Source organism: Rhinatrema bivittatum, chromosome 11, assembly GCF_901001135.1.
Source record: "Rhinatrema bivittatum chromosome 11, aRhiBiv1.1, whole genome shotgun sequence".
Classification (NCBI taxonomy): Eukaryota; Metazoa; Chordata; class Amphibia; order Gymnophiona; family Rhinatrematidae; genus Rhinatrema; species Rhinatrema bivittatum.
Window position 1 is genome coordinate 89,588,637 of NC_042625.1, and position 22,292 is coordinate 89,610,928.

Consider the following 22,292-nt stretch of genomic DNA (forward strand, 5'->3'; position numbering starts at 1 on the left):
ACCGAGCAGGATCAGATCCTGAAGCTTTAATTTCAAAATTAAAGAGAAGTCTTTTCTGGGGATGAGATTGGGAATTTTTCCCGCTGTTACCAGAGCTACTCAAGTTAGACTGAAGCCTTTTCTCTTGCACTGGTGTTAACTTTCAGTTGATATTTCTGTTGACTGTTTAAATGCCAAGTAAAATTGGCTGCTACTAAGTTTCTTTTCTATGATCCAAAGTAGCTTGAAAGAGTTCTTTAGGATAATGAAACTGGTTCATAAGGGTGGTTTGGACCACTAGATTAATTCTGTTGGGATCATTTCCTTAATATTTCTTTTGCTCCCCCAATACATGGATTTCCTTCTTTTCTAAAATTCTATTGGAATTATTCTGCTGTGGTTGATCTGTTTGGTTTTTTTTTACCAATGTAATTTTGGATGAGTGTACTTGTTGGAAATTATAATTAAATAAATAAGGACAAGGCCAAAGAAAGAGCGAAGCTCGGGAATGGAGATTGTAGGGTGGCTTCGCTTCCTGTGCACACCAAATATAATTTTGAGGGGTCTATACAAATAACTTTTTGTTGCTTACTTTTAGCCGCTAAGAAAAGAACCTTTCCTGGGAGAGTGGAAATGTGTGCATGCTATTTCACTTCCAATCAGCTGCCAGCACAAATCAATGCAAATACACCTGAGAGCTTTTAGCTTGTATGCTTAGTAATTTTCTAAGGGAAATCACCTGGGTATGATGGTAGCAATTAGCAGCTAGGTTTGTCATGCAGCTTGCAAGTTCTGGAATTAAGGAGAACTTCCTGCAGAAACAGAGTCACTCATGTCTGATGTTCAGGCAACAGCCAACCATCCTAGTATTGCTGGCTGTTTAGATTATTATGGAACCTTGTGGCTTGACATAGGAAAAGTGTTAGCTACTTGCATAATTCTAATTTTGCAAGTGGAAACCTTTGGAAAATTCACCCCATAACATTAATTTAGTTTGTAGAACTCCTGTGGGTGTAATTTTGAATAGCCCAGAATGTTGGAAATGCACATGGGTGCTTTTGGTCCCTGTACTTAAGAGGCAGCCTTCTAAGGGAAATGCCCAGGCTAATTTAATAGATGAAGGCAGAAAAACCTATCCAGCCCATCCAGTTATTCTGTGTACACTGCCAAGGATACATCATAGCTCCACAGTTTATAAAATGCCTCCTCATCTTTAGGAACACCGACTTATGTACATATGTGCTGACTTTCACAGACAGTCGAAACACCTTCCATATTTTTAGAACTGAATTTCATAAGAAAAGACCACAACTGCTGAAGCAATAGCACTACATTTATTATTAAGATAAAGCAATGGCAGCAGTAACAAAGAGGAATGCCCAGTCAATCAGTAGGGATGCGCACTCATTTTCACACAAAATGAAAAATGCAGCAAAAGGAAAAACCCTTTCATTTTCTTTCATTTGAAAACAAAAATAAATAAAGGGAAACCAAATTTTGTTTTAAATTATTTCATTTCCGTTTTGGATTTAATGCATGCTATTTGCAAACAGAGTACACTATTTCCAAAACAAAAATGAATTAAAACCAAATAACCCCTAGAAAACAAAATGAAACTCCCCCTCCCCTGAAAACTCCCTGAAAGAAAAAATGTAGCAGCTGCACATCCCTACCAAGTACAGTGAGATCTAAAAAACATTTTCATTTACGATTGCATAGAACTTTCAGCAAATAAAATGGATTTCGCACATGATCCATTGTAGCAAACAGAATATAGTGAAGTAACCAAGCATATTCGTGTAAATACATATGTAAAGCATTCCATAATCAAATCATTAAATGCAAAGAAAGATAAGGCTTTTGTGCACATAAATGGGCTTTTGCAAACTGACTCTGAGTCTGTACATGAAAAAGTGGACACCTATGCTGCGCTAAGGTATGTGCGGTCCTGCTAATTTTCTAAGTGGACCCTAAGCAGGCTGTTATAAAGTTTTCTTCACTATGTCAAATCTCCCATCAGCATAGATTACAGCTATGAGGTGAAATGAAAATATCACTAACCAACACCCTACATGATTATTTTTTAATTAATTAAAGAGACACAGTCAGGGTTAATAATGCAGGAGTCTTAGAAACTGCCATCATTTGCTTATAACCATGGCATAGCCAGAAAGATATGCAAACTGGAGCACAGGATTGCCCTGTGCTGGAGATGCTGCTGAGCTAATATTGAATATCAGTAGCCTTGATTTGCATATCCTTCCTGCTGCACCACACTTGTAAGGAAATTGCCAGCATTGCAGTGCAGCATACTGCAGGGCTAATCATCTTTCAGATTTTCATTGAAAGGGTTACAGAGAATACGACCTGGTTTAAAGAAATGGCAAGCACGAGAGAGTAAATAAGACCATGTAACACTGGAGAAATCACGGTTCTGAGGCTCCGCTGCCCTCATGGTTCTTCTTATTGTGATGGAATCTTGAGAGAAGTTATACGATTTGGCAGCTGCAACTGAAGGTCAGCTGGGAGGGACAGAGAGGTGAATAAGCAGGGGTCAAAGTCTATGGGACTGGTAGGAGTTTATGGCATGATGAAGAATGGCGAGATCAAAAAGATTAGAGGGAAGGGCTCGAGGTTTAGGATGAAGGAGGGAAGTTCAGGGTTAAAGAATCAGGGAATCTGAGACAAAGGCTAAGTGATGTCCAGGTTTCAGATGGATTAGGATGCAGGAGGCACTTAAGGATTTGACCCAGAGACTGTGATTTGATTGCTTGTAGTTGTGATTGTGATGGTTGTGATTATGCCTGTAAGTGTTGCCTGTGTGTTTGACACTGTTCCTGTATTGGTTGTGAGTGGCATGCTTTGAGCTGGAAACTGTGGCCCCTGGCCAATAGGATATGAAATTGTAGTGCTATTGTTTGTGACTTTTGGCACAGTTGTATTTGTGGATGTCATCTGTGAGTTTGCTTGTATGATTGTGGTCGTGGATATAAATGTGATCATACTTGAATTTTGGACTGTAGTATTTTTAGCAGTAATTGTTGCTAAAGTAGTTATTGTGGTGGTTGTTTCATTTGTGACTGTGGTTATGCATGCATTTGAAGTATTTGTCATTTTGATTGTTGTTATGGTAGTATTCATAATTGTTACTGTCATGGAAAGTGGAGCAGAGGATGGTGTGGAATTGGATGGGAGAGCAGAGTTTGAGGCTGAGAAAGCAGAGGATAGTGTGGAATTGGATGGAGGAGCAGAGGGCAATGTGGAATTGGATGGGGGAGCAGAGCGTGAGGGTGGTGGAACAGAGGGCAGGGTGGAATTGGATGGGAGAGCAGCGTTTGAGGCTGAGAAAGCAGAGGATAATGTAGAATTGGATGGAGGAGCAGAGCGTGAGGGTGGGGGAGCAGAGGGCAATGTGGAATTGGATGGGGGAGCAGAGCGTGAGGGTGGTGGAACAGAGGGCAGGGTGGAATTGGATGGGAGAGCAGCATTTGAGGCTGAGAAAGCAGAGGATAATGTAGAATTGGATGGGGAAGCAGAGCGTGAGGGAGGGGGAGCAGAGGGCAGTGTGGAATTAGATAGGGGAGCAGAGCGTGAGGGTGGGGGAGCAGAGGGCAATGTGGAATTGGATGGGGGAGCAGAAGACAATGTGGAATTGGATGGGGAAGCAGAGCGTGAGGGTGGGGGAGCAGAGGGCAGTGTGGAATTGGATGGGGAAGCAGAGCGTGAGGGTGGGGGAGCAGAGGGCAGTGTGGAATTGGATGGGGAAGCAGAGCGTGAGGGTGGGGGAGCAGAGGGCAGTGTGGAATTGGATGGGGAAGCAGAGCGTGAGGGTGGGGGAGCAGAGGGCAGTGTGGAATTGGATGGAAGAACTGAAGCTGGCCTAAAGGTTGATGAGGCAGTTGTTCCAGATGGAGAAGTGATGTTGAGAAAGTTTAGGTCAGGATCTGAAAGTCAGAAAAAAGAGACCATTAAATCATGCATTAAAAGCTATGCCATACTGAATGTACTTTAAGGGGCGGATTTTCAGAGCCCTGCTCGCGTAAATCCGCCCAAAACCGGGCGGATTTACGCGAGCAGGGCCCTGCGCGCCGGGAAGCCTATTTTACATAGGCCTCCCGGCGCGCGCAGAGCCCCGGGACTCGCGTAAGTCCCGGGGTTCTCGGAGGGGGGCGTGTCGGGGGCGTGTCGGGGGGCGGGCCCGGTCGTCGCGGCGTTCCGGGGGCGTGTCGGCAGCGTTTTGGGGGCGGGTACGGGGGTGTGGCTACGGCCCGGGGGCGTGGCCGCGCCCTCCGTACCCGCCCCCAGGTCGCGGCCCGGCGTGCAGCAGGCCCGCTGGCGCGCGGGGATTTACGTCTCCCTCCGGGAGGCGTAAATCCCCCGACAAAGGTAAGGGGGGGGTGTAGACAGGGCCGGGTGGGTGGGTTAGGTAGGGGAAGGGAGGGTAAGGTGAGGGGAGGGCAAAGGAAAGTTCCCTCCGAGGCCGCTCCGATTTCGGAGCGGCCTTGGAGGGAACGGGGGGAGGCAGCGCGGCTCGGCGCGCGCAGGCTATACAAAATCGATAGCCTTGCGCGCGCCGATCCGGGATTTTAGTGGATACGCGCGGCTCCGCGCGTATCTACTAAAATCCAGCGTACTTTTGCTTGAGTCTGATGCGCAAGCAAAAGTAGGCTGATCGCGCTTCTTTTAAAATCTACCCCTAAGAGAGCAAAAAAATATATGTATCATTGGCATAGCTTTTTAAAGATAAGAATCCCGTAATCTCCTCCCATGATAAAAGTTCAGCTGCTATGCTCTAAAACTATCATTATCCCTTTGCCCTCACTACAACATTTATTTATTGTAGTGAGGACAAAGATGGTAATGAAATTCAAAGGTGTATTGGAAAAACACAGAGGATCTCCAGTGGCTGAAGCATGGTGATGAAGAAAAGGGGTGTCCCATGTTGACTGGGGTAACCTGCACAGAGCAGCAATTACCCTAAGAATAAATTATTAAAAAAAAAATAAAGCTTGCTGGGCAGACTGGATGGATCACTTGGGTCTTTTTGCACTGACACCTACTATGTTACTTTGTTACTATATGCCATATTATCTAGATATTCTAAATGACACCTACTATGCTATGGCTACTATGCTATGGCTAGAATCTTAACAAACACCAGGAAAACTGACCACATCACTCCCATACTACAGGATCTCCACTGGCTCCCCATTTCCTACCGTTCCCAATACAAAACACTTACTATCCTCCATAACACATTATACAAAAACAACTCCCCCTGGCTTGAGGATATGCCACATTTCCGTCAAACTAATCGCCCCACCAGAAACACCCTCGCTGGCACCCTTCAAACCCCTTCACTCAAAATTGGGCACCTTACCACTACCCGGGACAGAGCCTTCTCCATTGCGGGTCCTACCCTCTGGAACTCCCTTCCTGCTAAACTCCGCCTAGAACCGTCCCTGAGCCATTTCAAAAAAGGAATCAAGACATGGCTCTTTAAACAGGCATACCCCAACTCCTCCCAATCCTAGTCATTGTCATGTCTCGAAATTACTCAGCTCCCGCTCAGCCTACACACCCCCTCCTCAACCTCCCCTCGCCATCCCAACTCCCCCTGCTCCCCTACCTTCCCAGTTCCCCCTTCTCCCTTACCATTTTAGCTCCCTCACCCTCCCAGCTCCCTCCCTGCTCCCTTCCCCAGCACCCTTCTGCCTCTCCCCTACCCCCCCCCCTCTCTTCCTACGAACAGCCTTTCCTTGAAGTGCCATTGCCTTAACGATCTCCTATACCCCTACCCCCTCCTCTCCTTTCCCCTCCTCGCTCCCCCTCTCCCCTCTCCCTGCCCCTGCATTTAACATTAATACTGTAAATAAGTTCATATGTTAAGTTCTTAAGTGTACATGCATCCTTAACATCCTGATGCATATCTACTCTTAACATGGATAATCTTCATCCAGTTCTTTTACAAAGTTGTATCCCTGCTCGTTGACTCTCTCTATCCTTGTTCCTAGTTCATTGTAATATCGTTAACTCTCTCTATCCTCGTTCATTGTAATTTCCTTTCTCAGTTAATTGTGAACCGACATGATGTGTCCTACGAATGCCGGTATATAAAAATTGTTAAATAAATAAAATAAATAAATACTATGTTACTATATGCCATATTATCTAGATATTCTAAATGACACCTACTATGTTACTTTGTTACTATATGCCATATTACCTAGATATTCTAAATGACACCTACTATGTTACTTTGTTACTATATGCCATATTATCTAGATATTCTAAATGACACCTACTATGTTACTTTGTTACTATATGCCATATTATCTAGATATTCTAAATGACACCTACTATGTTACTTTGTTACTATATGCCATATTATCTAGATATTCTAAATGACACCTACTATGTTACTTTGTTACTATATGCCATATTACCTAGATATTCTAAATGACACCTACTATGTTACTTTGTTACTATATGCCATATTATCTAGATATTCTAAATGACACCTACTATGTTACTTTGTTACTATATGCCATATTATCTAGATATTCTGACACCTACTATGTTACTTTGTTACTATATGCCATATTATCTACATATTCTAAATGACACCTACTATGTTACTTTGTTACTATATGCCATATTACCTAGATATTCTAACTGACACCTACTATGTTACTTTGTTACTATATGCCATATTATCTAGATATTCTAACTGACACCTACTATGTTACTTTGTTACTATATGCCATATTACCTAGATATTCTAACTGACACCTACTATGTTACTTTGTTACTATATGCCATATTATCTAGATATTCTAACTGACACCTACTATGTTACTTTGTTACTATATGCCATATTATCTAGATAATCTAAATGACACCTACTATATTACTTTGTTACTATATGCCATATTATCTAGATATTCTAAATGACACCTACTATGTTACTATATGCCATATTATCTAGATATTCTAAGTGATTTAAAGGCAACAATCAAATACACAGAAAATACCTGATATATAATATAACCCACAGCTACATCTTCTCAATAAGGCTTCCAAACCAACTTTTCATGCCCTTTGCCTTTTATGTAACAATTGTATTTATATTCTCTTTATTTTACTTCTCTTGGATACTGTGTTTTAATCTTAGAACAATGTAAACCATTGTCATGTTTTGTTACCGAACGACGGTATATAAAATCAGTCAATGAAATAAAAATAAATAAATCCCAATAGCACCTATTAAGTTTACCTTCAGGAAAAGAATTAAAGCTTGGCTGATCAGTCAGGCCTTTCCCCAAATTCACTTCAAAAACTGTGGCAACTGTGTCACCAAGGGGGTCCATTTTCTATGCGGATCGCATGCGATCACTAAATGGGGGTGGAGTCCGGGCGGCTTCAAAACCGGAACAGGAGGAGTTGGGGCGGCACCGGGGCGGGCGCCGTGAAGACATCGCGGACAGCGAAAAGGTAAGAATCCTTTTCTCTGCCAATTTCATGCCCAATAGCACTAGCTTTTACGATGGCGCTATTGGGTGTGAAAGCCAGCAGCGATTGCACTGCGGAGGTATGATCGCAGGACCGCCCCCGCTTTGCCCCACCCCCCGCCCCGCCCTGCTGTACAGCACGATTCAAAGAGCCTGGCGGTATTAGAGAATCCAGGCCTAAAACAGCAATAGAGACCCTTCTATCACTTGACTACTGGAACTTGCTCATGAAGTCGCACTACCAACCCCTTCTGACTTCCGCTTAATGACTCTGCTTCCAATGGACTAGGCGCCTGCTTCTTTGCAATGCATCTGCATTATAAAAACTTCCACTACCATGGATCTAAGCCGTGGCCATATTGCTACCATCCCTTCCACTTCCTACTCATACTAATCTTTCGAATACACCCCTTCTTAGTATGTCCCCTCTTCATGTCTCCCTAAGCCTATTGTAAAGTAAGAAGCAAATGCAATAGGAATTTGATTATAAATGTGATTGTATATTCCCTTGAGACTAACTTGGTAAAGGCAGTATATCAAATGTTCGTAAATAAATACATAACTAAAAAGTCTCTTCCACATAATGCAAAATGTTATGTGTCAAGAATAAAACATTCTCCAGCATTTCAGTCCTTTAAAATAAGGAGGCTTCCCTTTTTCCCAGTTCAAGTGAAAACAAGTGGTCCCCATTCCTGAAGTACTGTAACCTTATTACACTGCAGTCATGATATCACAGACTGAGGTGGCACACATGTACAGATGTGTAGGTGGACAATAACAGGACTGATGTTTGCACTCATGCCAGCCATATAGAATTCATGGCAATAAAAGGATAACAAAAGCAAACAAAACAAATTATATATGTGTGTGTGTTTTCATTTCTGTGTATTCAGATGGACTAACATGGCACCCATACTACCAGTTTCACTTTGGCAATTGCCAAGAAAGGACTCAAAAACCTGACTTTCTTAGCACATTATGAGACATAAAATGATCCTGCCTGTCACCCTCTGATCACTCATTAAACCTCTCCCTCCCAACTCCTTTCCCCTTCACCCTATCACTGGAAGGCATTTCATGAGTCACTTATTTTTCCTGGTAGCATCATTTTTCCTTAATCTATGCTGACCTGAGGAAAAGAGTTTTAGCTCCTGAAAACTAATCAAGAAATGTAGTTACTAGTCCAATAAAAGGGATCACCTGATACCTTTATATATAGATATAGATATATAAGCAGAAAAAGATCCCAAAGGAATGGACAAAAGAGCACAAGATGTTGATATGATGTTAATTAAAACAGAAATCTTTATTAATCATTCACAGAAAATAAAATTAAAATAAATGAACACCATACCTAGGAGGCTTACCTTATCTATTTGTTTTCTGATTTAATGTGAGCACTTTTTGGATAATACAACTGGCTACTTTTGTACTTTCCAACATTGTCATTGTATTTGTCAAGGTAAAGCATATCTCATGTTTAAATGGTTCATTATTGTTGTAACACACTTAGGTCTGCTTGGAAGTAATTGTGCCATAATGGCCAAGCATTGACAACAAATGGATTAGCACTCACGCCATAGGAGTGCACAGTCTGCAACTGGTCCATGTTTAACTTATCAATACTTATTTGCATAAGGGTCACATGATCATTTATTTGTGGCACATTTGTTAACATTAAGGTGTTCATTTATTTTAATTGTATTTTTCTGTCAATGATTAAGAAAGATTTCTGTTTTAATTAATACCATATCAACAATACCAGTGCTCTTTTGTCCATTCCTTTGGAATGTTTTTCTGCTTGTTTATTGAGCAGCTTATATGATTACATATTACCTGGTCTTTTGTACATATATATACACACAGAGTATATATAAATCAGGTGACATCTGAATTTGCATTATGTGGGATACCTTTTTATTGGATTAAATTAATACAAGATAGCACTCAAAGTCATGGGTTACCTAGTTTGTTATGAGCCATGAAAATTATATTGCCTGTCACCATCTGATCACCCATCAAAGCCCCTCCTCCCCCAAACACCACTCCCCTTCACACTGTCCTTGAAATGCTTTCTATGCCATCTTTTTGCTCATTCTATTCTGACTGAGGAAAGGAGTAACAGCTCCCAAAAGCTAGTCAAGCATGTATCAAGTTAGTCCAATAAAAAGGTGCTTTAATGGATTCATCATTAACTCTTCGACCGCATTTCAAGGTGTTGGTTCAAACATGTTATTACAAATTGCATCTTTAATGTAATTTAAAGAAGTTATTAAATATTTCAGATTTTTGATTGGTGACACAATTGCTAATTTTATCATCTTTAAATTATTGTAATGTTTTGTTTTTAGGCTTGCCAAAATGTCGATTAAAAACTCTTCAATTGATTATGAAATCTGCTGCTCATCTAATATTAGGTGTGAAGAAAAATGAACACATATATCCTGCCCTAGCCGCTTTACATTGGCTCCCTCTGAAGAGGCAAAAAGGGGTAGATTTTCAAAGGGTTATGTGCATAACTCCCGAAAACCTACCCCTGCGTGCGCCGAGCCTATTTTGTATAGGCTCGGTGGCGCATGCAAGCCCCGAGGACGAGCGTATGTCCCGGGGCTTCGATAAAGGGGCGGTCTGGGGACGGGACCATGGGCGGGGCCATGGTTTGGGGCAGTCTGGGGGCGTGGCCGAGTGCCCCAGACTGCCCCACAGTGGCCTGTGTTGGGGCCTGGGGTGCCGGCAACGAGCCAGTGCGCACAAGTAATAAGGTAGGGGGGGGGGGAATTAGGTAGGGCTGGGGGGTGGGATAGATAGGGAAAGGTGGGGGGGATAAAAAAAAAGTTCCCTCGGAGCGGCCTTGGAGGGAACGGGGAAAGCCATTGGGGCTTCCCTTGGGCTCGGCACGCGCAAGGTGCACAAGTGTGCACCCCCTTGCGTGCGCCGACCCTGGATTTTATAACATGCGCGTGGCAGCGCGCGCATGTTATAAAATCGGGTGCACATTTGTGTGCGCCGGGTAGTGCGCACAAATGTACCTCGCGCGCGTAAAATTTAAAATCGGCCCCATAATGTTTAAAATATTAGTTGTAAAGGTGCCTACTTGATTCTCGACAGCAGTTTTCGGACAAAAATCTCAGAGAAGTTCCCACCAGAAGTGACAGAATCTAGAAATTGGCTATTTAAGGTGGCTGGGCCTTCTCTATGGAATAACTTACCTGAGGATATTAAAGAGGAACAGGATCTAATGCACTTTAGAAAAAAGTTGAAAACACATTTTCATATGTTAGCATTTGGAAACTAAGGAGGGGGGTTTTTCTTTTTTTGGTGGAGGTGGTTTGTGTGATGTATGAACTATGATTATTGTTTTTAGTATTGTATAAATGTGTGTTTATTTAAAGATTATGTATATATTTTAGGTAATTCACCAAGAGTTTTAGATTGGTAGAATATAAATGCTTTTAAATAAAATAAAAACTCTTGATTTATTGTGCTTCAGTGCTTAGAGAACATTTTATTAATTGTTCAATCTTACTGGCTACTTTCTCCATGCGAATATCACTTTGCTAAGTCTGTCTATATTTCTACCTGTTGCTACTTTGACCCCATGTACCTGCTTCACGATCTCTAGTAGATCTGTATGCTTATTGCTCAGCCATTTCCTGTTCTTGATTACCTTGTTGGTGGCCTCAGCTCCTAGCACCGCAACACTAAAATTCCAGAAAATGCTCTCTCATGATCATTATTTTGTAACTATGTTCTAACATGGATGCAGGCCATTATAAAATAAAACAGAGTCCTTCCAATAATACACAGAATATTTCACCTGAGTGGAATTGTAAGTGATATGCAGTAAAACCTTTTTTTCTGACTTTTGACTGAGCATGAGGTAGCCATCTAAGACGCAACCTTGCAGTCAAAGCTAGGTCTCAGCTCTGACATCAGTATCCTTCCAGCTGAGCCTTTCTGGGTGCTGAAGAGAATCTCCTGGTTTCTCAGAAAGGTTCAGTTTGGTAAAAAAAAAAAAGGATTGGAATGGGTTAATCTGCGGTAGGATCCAAGATGCCTGCAGCACATTCAGCCACGAGACTACTAGAAATGAATTTGTCAGAGTTAAATAATCCCATTTAATGTAGCTATTGGAAGCACCTTAAGGCAGGAGACCCTGCAAAGCACCACCTGATGTTAACAGCATAGAGGTTTAATCAGTAAAAAAAAAGAAATTAAACATAAGAAGTTTCTCTTACTTGTGCAGCAGACGTCAAAGGTGGAGAATCCTGAAAATTTGTAGACGAAGAATCCCCCGGGACACTGTTTGATGCTGACTGAGCTGCTCGGAACACATCCGCTTGCTCTGTTCGAGAACAACGACCGGGTGACTATTCCATCTGCCAGGGTGGGGTGGCTGCCATTCAGGGTGTAAGGCTGGGCGGAGCCACATCTCAAGGGACCGATGCAGCCCTCCTGTATTCTCACACCTAGGCCATCTGCACTTCCATTGAACCGGTACCAGCCCACAAGATTGGCATCAGAACTGAATACACCACTGGAACTAATATTAGAGAGTCTGCTTAGGCCATCCAGCACGTTGTAGTTGTTACAGGGGTCACCACATTTATCTACTCCTGAAACCCGGAGACAGTCTTGGCCTCCACTGCAGTTGTTCCCATTACATAAAACATTTTGATTTTTACAGATATAAAGACCGATACTATTCTTACAGCTAGAGGAAGGGACACACTGGTTTATGGAGGGGTCTGAAGAGGCACACTCATCCACATCCACACAACACTTCTGCTGGCTATCCCAGGCATATCCTGAAGGACAACACCCCACGGATGAGCAAGAAACTAATGCTGTACATGTGATACCATCCCCATAATATCCTGGATTGCAGCCACAAGTCACATAGCCTGGAAACGCCGTGCATTTGGCATTGAACTGGTCACATTGTGAACAATCTTTTGCATCTGTCAGAAAAAAAAAATAAAATGAACAGTGGTCAAGATGGAAGTACCTCTCATGAAACACTCACTCTTGCAATCACTGTCTTAAATGCATGTCCCATTGGAGATGAAGGCCTTTGTGTATGGAACACATTACGTCTTCTTGCAAAGTGCATACCTCTCCTCCTGCTGAGTCACCATTGAGTGAAATTTTAGTGAGTCAGCACTTACGATGGAAAGAATTAAAATATTTAAGTTAGTGATGCCATTGAAGTCAATGGAGATGAGTAACATGGTTGGGAGGCAGACTAGTGTGGCCGTCGCCCTATGATGATGTCTCCCTTCAATGACAGACACCTTAAAGAGATAGACATTTGCTCTTCAAAAGGATAATTTTATAACTCTGTGTGAAAGGGTAAAGTCTGTGCATACCTTTATGCACAGAATTTACCTCTAATTTTCAAAGTGAACTTACGAACATAAGTTTGCTTTGAAAAACTCATGCGTACGAGCCACAGTGCACATGCAAACTCACCCACATGGTTACGCCTGATCTTCGGAGGGCATAACATGTGTGGGTTAACTTACATGCATGCTTTTGAAAATTGAAAAGAATGTGGAAAAATTCCAACTCTGCCCCTACTCCTCCTCCCTGCCTTGGAACACTTCCCTCCAATTTTCCGAAACGTACAAGCAAAACCGAGTTACGAATGTACGTTTATGGTCATCGAGCCTGGGTCACTTGTAGATCAGCCATTTACACACATAGAGCCATGTTTTACATGCACAAACGGCTTTGAAAATCATTCCTGAAGCATGGAAATGCACTACATTCAGCCATGTCTGGGGGTTGGTAGGATCAGTCTGACAAAGCCACTGCTTTCTTGCATCTGAATAATGCAACACTGCAACCCATAGGCACTCAATTAAAGGGGAAGGGCGAATCATTCGTACTCTGGACCAGATGTTGCACATATATCATCTCAAACAAGTTATCTGGATCTGAGAAATATTGGAAACTGCATGGCACAGAGGTCAAATGATCTAAAGCTTTCATTAGCTTCAGAAGAACAGTGACAGAGTTGTGTCCAAGATTTGTATTTTTTTTTTGTTTCTACATCTATATTTTTCTGGTGTATTGTCATATTGACGTACACCACTCTAGGCAGGTCTTTGCAGGAGTAGCTCAAGGCAATCTGCTGCCTGAAGCGAGAGACGAGATGGTGCCCCCTCACCCTGCCCCCTCTCACTCCACCCCCTGCTCACCCCGCCCCCATCCCTCCTCCCTCCTCCACACCGCCAGCCTGGCCTCTGGTGGAGGTGGCCCGCAGCAGCAACCTTCCTCTTTTCTGCCACTGCTGGCCTGGATCAGCAGCCTTGGCAGGGGCAGGAAGGGTAAAGCGGATGCCAGTGGCATTCTGAGAGGGGCATTTTGTGCCGCCTCAAAATTCTGCCGCCTGAAGCAGCCGCCTTACCCTGCTTCATTATAGAACTGCCCCTGGGTCTTTGGACCTGACTTTTAGTATGTAAACTAGAAAATGAAATGAAATAGTCCCACATATCACAGGCCTGTTGGAAACTCAGGTTTGTGAACAAAAGAAGACTTAAGAAATAGATCCTGGAACCATGTACAGCCAGAAACTGGAAAGCACCATTGCTAAGGCATTAGGGAGAAGACAGTCAGATTAGTCCAATTCTTCATTCCACGGTAGGAAATACTTACATGTCTGTGGTTCTGAAAGACAAAACAAAATCAGCATTAATAAGTACCATGTAATGTAGAGCGGATACTCAGTCCATGGAGAGCAAGAGTAACACATACAATGCTATGGCTGGCTTTGAATACAGAATGACCTTATGGGCACCGAGAAAGAGAGCTCAGCATGCGTATGAGGACGAGAGAGAAAATGATCATTCACTTAGGGGTAGATTTTTAAAAAGTACGCCCGTGCGTACTTTTGTTCGCGCACCAGGCGCAAACAAGAGTACGCCGGATTTTAATAGATGTGCGCGTAGCCGCGCATATCCTTTAAAATCCAGGGATGGCGCGCGCAAGGCTGTGCAAAATCGGCAGCCTGCGTGCGCCAAGCCATGCAGCCTGCCTCCGTTCCCTCCGAGGCCGCTCCGAAATCGGAGTGGCCTCGGAGGGAACTTTCCTTCCACCCCCCCAGCCCTATCTACGCGCAGGGGGAACTTGGGGTAGGTTTTCGGGGGGGGGGTATCTGCCCCATATTTTGCAAATCTTTCAAAAGTCGTTGTAACATCAGCCAGTTGGTGAGCAACGGGGAAAAGAATGAGTTGAAGCTTTACTGGGGAGAGTGCAGCTGAACTTTTGCCGTGCTTGAATCAGCACAGGGAATTATTTCCTGATAGACCAAAGGGAGCGCCCTTGAGCAGGTGGGGGCAGGGCAGGTGTCTCCAGGCTACCAACTACAGACACAGCCAGGTTAGGGGGCAGTTTTCAAAACCACTTTGAAGGGCTGGCAGAAAGTGATCCTTCCTCCGTGCAGGGGAGTGCACAGACTTTCTTTCTGGCTTTTGTTTTTTTTTGTTTCATTTCTTTAAACAAAAAAACAAAAAAAACAAGGAAGAAAATGAAAGGAAAAATGAAACCAAACCAAAGAAAAGTTGACCCCTTTGGAGAAAATAAAAGCCTCTCTTCCAGGCCTCTCCTCCCCCCAAACCCCTCTTACCATAATATTTTTTTTCTTCATGGGGCAAAAGTGACCTCTGGTTCCTCCTGCCCCACCGCAGGTGCACTTAGAAATTGTGCCAACAGTGCAAGGATGGCATCACTGCTGATTTCTTCCATACAAAATGCTACTATTTTATATGACCCTGGCGTCAATATGGTAAGAGGATTCAGGGAGGTGGGGGAATGGAAGGGCAGGCCTGGGACTTTTGCTGGGGGGGGGGGGTGGAGGGGTTGTCAGCAGTGGCATTTTAAAATGAAACAAAAGAAAATGAACAGAATGTTGTTGGTGTTTCTCTCCATTTATTTCCAAAATGAATTGAAACTAAACAGGAAATTTCATGAAAATTTCCCATTTCCTGCACATCCCTAGCTTAAGTATTTGTGTCATTCTGCAGCACAGAAAGTTTTAGCTGCATTAAGGGGAGGCGCTCCGGAGGACAGGTTTAGGTCAGGGGAGGAAGAGAATGAACGGGGATTGCTTTTACATCTCTGGTTACTTTTCCAGCAAAATTCTCACCGTACAACAAGCAGGTACCTGCAGCAAGTTTCAATGTGAAAGGAAACTCATGCTTTTGCTTTGAAAATTGTTGCAAATTCTGCAAATTAATAACACATGCACATTTTGTTCCAGTATTGACAAGTTGAAAATTGACCCCTTAATTTCATGACCACAGATCTTGGGGACCTGGGAATGCATTTCTGAATGTGTCCATTTCCAATGTTGAGCCAGTCTCGGAATCAAGGATGAGCAACAGAAAGCAATGATTTGCCGTTATTTCTGGGTTACATAATCACATATTCTTCTTAGTTGAGCAAAAAGCATGACTGTCACAATACATTTTGGGGAGGAGTTTCAGCGAGCATGAGCAGGCACATAGAGCCTTCTAGAGGACCCTAATCTACTCAGGTTTTTCGGATATCCCTAATGAATGTGCTTTGAATACAATTGTAGCAGTGTGCATGCAAATCTCTCTCATGCATATTTATTAGAGCTTGTAGGATATCCTTAATGAATTTGCTTGCGATGGATTTGAATACAAGCCCACAAAGACTGGAGGTTGCCTACTCCTGATATAGAGGTAACTTCTCAAAGTCTAGCGCTGTACTGTTCTACCCTTCTAAAAACAAAATGTTTAAATATCTCTAAATTGCACTTACTTTGGCAAGTTGAACCTGAAATATTGAAGAAAACAGAGCAATTAGAGAAGACAAACATACTTAGCATTCTATAACAGCAATAATACAACATAAATAATGAAATAAAATGGAATACAAAGGTCAAAGGAACATGAATAGCAACCAGAATATCTGAGGTTAATAAGGACAAAAGCAAGGTTTTCTCTTTCTATCTAGAGGGAGGGCCATCCTGGGACAATTTGTTCAGTTCTACTCTTCTTAATGCAGGATAAATGCTGAAGGGATTGTGAATTCACAGTTCAGGGAGACCAGATTGGCGGTTGGTAGAAATTACCCTCTCCCCTGTATTCTCTGCTAGCAAACAGAGGATGTGAATGTTGCAGGGATAAGAGTGGGGCAGGAGGAATTTAAGATCCCTTTATATGCTGATAATGTGCTGTTTTCTATCTCAGGCTTGCAGAATTTAACATTAACAATAGTAAATCTGAGAAACTGAATATAAATATTTCTAAACAAAAGTGGAACATTTATGAGGATTTTTTCCTTTTAGAGAAATATTTGAAATATCTAGGGGTTAAAATTACAGTAGATAGAAAACAGATTTTTGAGGCACATTATCCCACTTTATTGAGAAATATATTTACAGACCTTCAAGCATGGATGAATGAGACAATCTTGTGGATAGGGCAAATAGCAGTGATTGAGACGAATGCTTTGCTACTCTTCTCAAACATTGCCCATTGAGGCTCTGAAGATTGCGCTTAATAGGATTCAAAAGGCATTTTTAAGTTTCGCTTGGAGGGAGAGGGCCTCCAGGGGTTAAAAGTGAAACATTATATTGGCCTATGGGCATGGGGAGGGGGGAGAATGAGACTGCCTCATGTAGAGAAATATTATTTGGCCCCTCAGCTCAGGGCAATAATAGAATGGCTCTGAATGAAGCAGTGGGTGTGAACTGAACAGGGGTTTTCATTCACTGGGTCTTTAAAAGGTGGGAAAGGCAGGGACTATATTGCATAGGGCAACTTTATGAAAAAGGGGCGGTGATGAGTTTTGCAAATGTAAGATATAAATGCTCTCTAACAAATGCAGATTTGTTTGCCTTTTTTTCAAACACAACATTACCTGGAGCATGAGATAGAGAAAGCATTTTTGGGAACTGCACAAACAAGCTTTGAAGTCCTATGTGCTAAGCCTTCGGTCCTTAAGGGCCTTATATTGTAAGGGCAGATGTTCGAGAAAAAAAAACCTGAGCTGCTAAATTTTGGCCTGCTACTTATTTGTCTAGATTTAGGCTCCTAAATTAGGTGCCTAGTTCTGAAAATCAGTGCTAAGCTCCTACTAGATTTCCCTGCCCTGACTCTGCCCCATAGCCACCCACTTTGTAGGCTCCTAAGTTTAGGGCCCTAATGAAACTAGAAGCCTAAATTTAGGAACTCAGCCCTAGGAATTTTAAAAAGGGACAATTTAGGATCCTAACTCCAAAAGTTAGGAGGAGTTTAAACCTTTTGAAAATTGACCCCAAGATTTATATCTTTGATTTCCTAACCTCTGGGAGAACATAAGCATTGGGAAAGGAACCTCAATTGCTCTATAGATGACAATAATTAGCAAGATACACATCTTTACATGACTAAAACTGATTTCTGCACATTTAGTGGAAAATGCATATAAGGTTTACTATAGGTGGTTCCTTACTCAGTCCCGATTACATAAAATGTATGATCAGCATCTGATAAATGCTGGAGAGTGTGCGGAGAGATGAGTACCATGGGTCATATTTGGTGGAGCTGTTTTGTTATTGCTAATTTCTGGAACCAGTCAAGGAATTCTACAACAGAGAGTACAAATCACAGCAGACTGGGATCCAAAAGTCATTTTATTTAACTTTCCAATAGAAACAGCATCAAGAAAGATAAATCACCTCATTGTGCAACTGCAGCTAACTGGAGGAAAGTGGCTGGTCCAGATGTTCTACATCTTTGTGATGTTTATACGAAGGAAAAACTTACAGCTATCAGGAGGGATAGGATTGCTGCTATTAAAAGTACATGGCAGCCTTTTGAACAGTAGAAAACAATGCAGGAATTGGCTGCTGGGGGAGAGGAAGGAAGGTTAATCTTTCTACGTTCTACCTTGCAATGAAATTTATGTTTGTAAACTTTATATGGTTGTTTGTTTATACTGAAGAAAATGGATCAATGGCACAAATCAACTATAGAACTGGCATAAATAAATTAATAAATAAATATGGCCTCTGAGACTCTAGGCAATTGTCCTGCTTACATCCCCTAAAACTGACCCTGAGAACTGGGGGAGATTAGGAGGAAGCACTATGTGTCAGAGACCGTTTTGAGTTTGTAGAATAATCTGCTACAGAAAAGGAGCCACGAACAGTAAATGGCTTACTGTCAGGGTGAAGAAATATGAGAATACCATTGCAAAAACATCATGAAAATGTTAAAAAAAAAAAAAAAAAAGATGTTCTATGAAATGCCCATTTTTCCCATCTGATTATGGTTAAATTCTGCTATTAGCTCTCCCGGCTATATGAATTTCACTGATGTTCTCCCTAGATCCTCCTGGCACATTCTGGAAGCTGTAAAGAGAGTTTGTTACTCACTCTGTGAACGCGCCCCTCCAAGAACGCAGATCAACAGCAGGATCCCCAGCAGCACCAGTTTCATGTTTCCACCTTGGTTTATTTACTCCACAGCTATAAATATAAAGGGAATATTATCTTACGGTAATTGTTTTCCTTTAGTTAATCAAGTGGTGGAGAGAGAACAAGCATTCATCAGCACAATCTCAGCTGCTGGAAGGATAGCAGGGAGGAATTTCAGGACAGCTTCTGTTATAAAATTACGAAAATACTTTAATCAATCACCTTGTCTCTCTGCTCTACATTTACAGCCCCCCTCTGTCCAGGTGCATGTCTCTTTATTACATTAAAACTAGCTGCCTGCTGCACATTTTTCAAAATATGTTCCTACTTTGGCTGCTTCCTCAGGGCTCCCGTTGGCCTTCCCTTTCAAGCAGACAGGGAACCTCTTTGAGGAGCAGGCAAGGGCAGGACTCCATCCATGCCAGTTTTAAGTGAGTCCCTTATTTTGCCCCATTGCATGCATGGAGACTTAGCTCTGAGTCCTAGGAAAAGCAGGAACTACATCACCATGCAAGCACTGGGCTAAAATCAGGACAGGCTCAGTTATCCCAGGTGATGTGGAGTGACTGAATGCTGAGAAGAGCTCGTAAAGCTCCACCCATGACTCAAATGTCAATTGTTCAAAAAGCTTTCACTGATGCAACTGAAGTTAACAAATAGCTCTAAGCTTAGGTAGCATCAACAGTCTGCAGCCCGGGCTGTGCACTCAGGGCCGGATTTTCAAAGCCACCTACATGCATAAATGGCCAGGGCTCAGGGCAGGTAAAATACACAAAGGGGCGGATTTTAAAAAGCATTTACATGCGTAAATCTGGGTTTTACGCATGTAAATGCACTTTACTTGAGTAAGTGGGCTTTTGAAAATTGCTTCAATATATGCCATTGAATCGTCCATAGGATTTATTCGCATAAGTGCACTTTACGTGAGTAAATGGCTTTTGAAAATTGCTACAATAGTAGTTACATTTATGCGCATAACTCCTTTAAAAATTACCCCCATAGAGCACGCTTTAGTGTTTATTTTTGTGCGCACTGGGGAGAGGCGATGCAGGGAGGTAGACTTGGGACTTATGTGCATCCTGTTTCATTCTCAAAAGTGTGCGCCCTGGATAGAGACGGTGTAACTTCGTGCAAGTGCCAGGCCACCTACTCAGGAATTTTCAAAGCCAACGTGCGCACAAAAGATCGTTTTGAAAATTTGAGGTGAAGTAGGTAGACTTTAGCCCTATCTGCACAGCGATAAGTTTACCTTCCCTGAGGGTGTTTTTCACAGCCATTTCCGTGGGTGTCCCAGGGAAATGGATTTTTAGAAACATACCTGGCCCGGTGGCCACATAAAGAGGACACGGGTCAGTAGGTGCATAAGGTTACCTGCACCGAGCAGCGCATGCTTTGGGGTTTTCCAAAAGGATGCGTGGAATCTTTTCCCGGAGAAAGCTCTACGCGCACATTACCAGCTGTAACTGTGCGCGGGGATCACTGTCAAAGAGAAAATACGCGCGGACCTTCTCGTTGGAAACGGGGCTAAAGTCTGCAGGCAATTACCTTCAAATCTCTGCGGGTTGTTGCAAAAATGACCCCTCTTATTTTCTTAATTATCCGACTCGGGAAAACATCCCAATGCTCCGTAGCGAGTGCACAGGGAGAGTCATTTGCAAAGGGATTTCTGCAGATAAAGCCGTCTTTCACCTGCAGAATCGGCGATTTTCAGACCTGCGCACCCGGCAGGCGGGTAGGTTTACGCAGACGAAGCAGAGGCGTGTCCAGGGAGGGGTCTGCACCTCCGCGCCTATTTTTCCATTTTCAAAAGTCTGCGCGGAAAACGTCCCCCAGATTTCCGAGCACAGTTCTGCAGCTGTAATTGTGCGTGGAAAGTTTTAAGGGGGGTAACTTTCCAAAAGAAAAGTCGGCACAAACGGATTTGGACGGATTTGCCTTCTAATTTACCTGAGCTGTTACAAAATTACCCACTGGGAATTGATCCTCCTGCCTTTCAAACTCTGCTGTTTATATTATTCTGTTCATAGTTACATTGTTTCCAGTTAGGACAAGAAGCACCCTCGACAAAGAAAGAATACGATATGCAGCGCAGACAGGAACTTTCTAGGAACAAAACAACGCACAGGAAACCAAAAACAGTGCAAACTCAAGTTCACAGAATTAATAGGGATGCGCATTCATTGGAATGGAAACAAGAAATGTTACCACAATTTCTCCTTTCGTTGTATTTTGTGTTTAAAATGAAAAGAAAGAAAATTAATAAAACTTTGCTCATTTTTTTGTTTCATTTAAAAAAAGATAAAGGCCATCACTGCCGCCAAAAAACCAGAACTCCGGGGTCCTCCCCAGTCCTATCCCCCCTCCCTCCCAGACCCTCTCACGGTCTCGTTGAAAATTTCATCCCGGAGCAGTGGCCGCTGTTGCAAAAGGCGCCAGCAGCAGCCCCTGAACGTTTTGTGGGGTGGGGAGAGGACAAGCACCAAGTGCCTTTCCCTCCAACTGATCAAAGTGGGTCACAGACTGGGAAGGGCCAACCGGGGCTCTGCCACCCCTGCCAGCTGATGAAGGACAGAATCGTACAACGTTCAAGAAGAGGGGAAGAGAGAGGGGAGGATCGAGGGAGAGCCTTGGAAAGGGGGGGGGGGGGGGGGGTATGGCGGTGGATCTGACCATTTTTTACATTTTACGTTTTTAAAGTTATGTTTGTTGTTTTTTTGTTTTTTTTTTTTGCTTTCTTGTTTCAAAGAAATGAAAAGAAACAACAAATAAAACGGAAAAAATAACACAAATAAAATATCTGTGCACATCTTAGTAAAGAGTGCAATACGTAGCTGACTCCGAAGCTAACTGGGACCCCCCACCCGCAGAGATTCAGTAATCGGAGGCAGACCGAGCAATGCCTGCTGTGCGAGAAGCAGAAACTGAACAGCCCTAGCTCTAAGCATCCCGCGCTCCCTCTTACCAGCTGCTCGTCCGCTGCAGGGCTTCTTCTGGCTGTGTCTTGCATTTCCCTAGAGAGCAAAAAATACTCTCTGCAGCTACCTGGGTGGAAACCCTTCAGCCAATCTGCAATGAGGGGCGAGGTCACAGGTCACACCTGGCCCATTTAGATGCAGATTCTCTCTTAGCCTGGGGGGCCAGGCAGATTAATACTGAGCTGCAGACGGGGAGGAGAGAAAGTGGGGAGGGGGAACAGAAAAGAATCTTGAAGGGGATGGGAGGGGGGAGAGATAGAGAGGGAAGAAGGACAAAGGAAACAGGAAATGACCAGGAAGGCCAGGGGACAACCCAGAGGGATCAGCAGCAGCAGCAGATGCAGAATTTTTATTTATTTATTTTTTATTTTTATTTAAGGTTTTTTTATACCG

The 22,292-nt window shown here is 43.0% G+C and overlaps 1 protein-coding gene across 1 annotated transcript; it reads right to left on the minus strand.

Moving 5' to 3' along the window:
* Positions 1–1,585: 1,585 nt before the first annotated feature.
* LOC115073543 (flocculation protein FLO11-like) lies at positions 1,586–21,936 on the minus strand. The gene is made up of 6 exons (XM_029572057.1): positions 21,887–21,936; positions 18,883–18,975; positions 16,281–16,295; positions 14,151–14,162; positions 11,729–12,451; positions 1,586–3,923 (listed from the first exon to the last, which is right to left on the minus strand). Exons 2-6 carry the CDS (start codon positions 18,944–18,946, stop codon positions 2,716–2,718), a joined length of 2,022 nt encoding a protein of 673 aa, XP_029427917.1. The 5' UTR covers positions 18,947–18,975; positions 21,887–21,936; the 3' UTR covers positions 1,586–2,715.
* Between the last annotated feature and the right edge of the window lie 356 nt (positions 21,937–22,292).

Bases quoted from the DNA above. Each gene is read 5' to 3' on its own strand.
- LOC115073543 (XM_029572057.1), bottom strand. From the start codon at position 18,946: ATGAAACTGGTGCTGCTGGGGATCCTGCTGTTGATCTGCGTTCTTGGA. The intron at 3,924-11,728 runs GTAAGAGAAACT...TCTGACTTTCAG, and splicing joins CTTTGACGTCTGCTGCACAA to ATCCTGACCTAAACTTTCTC.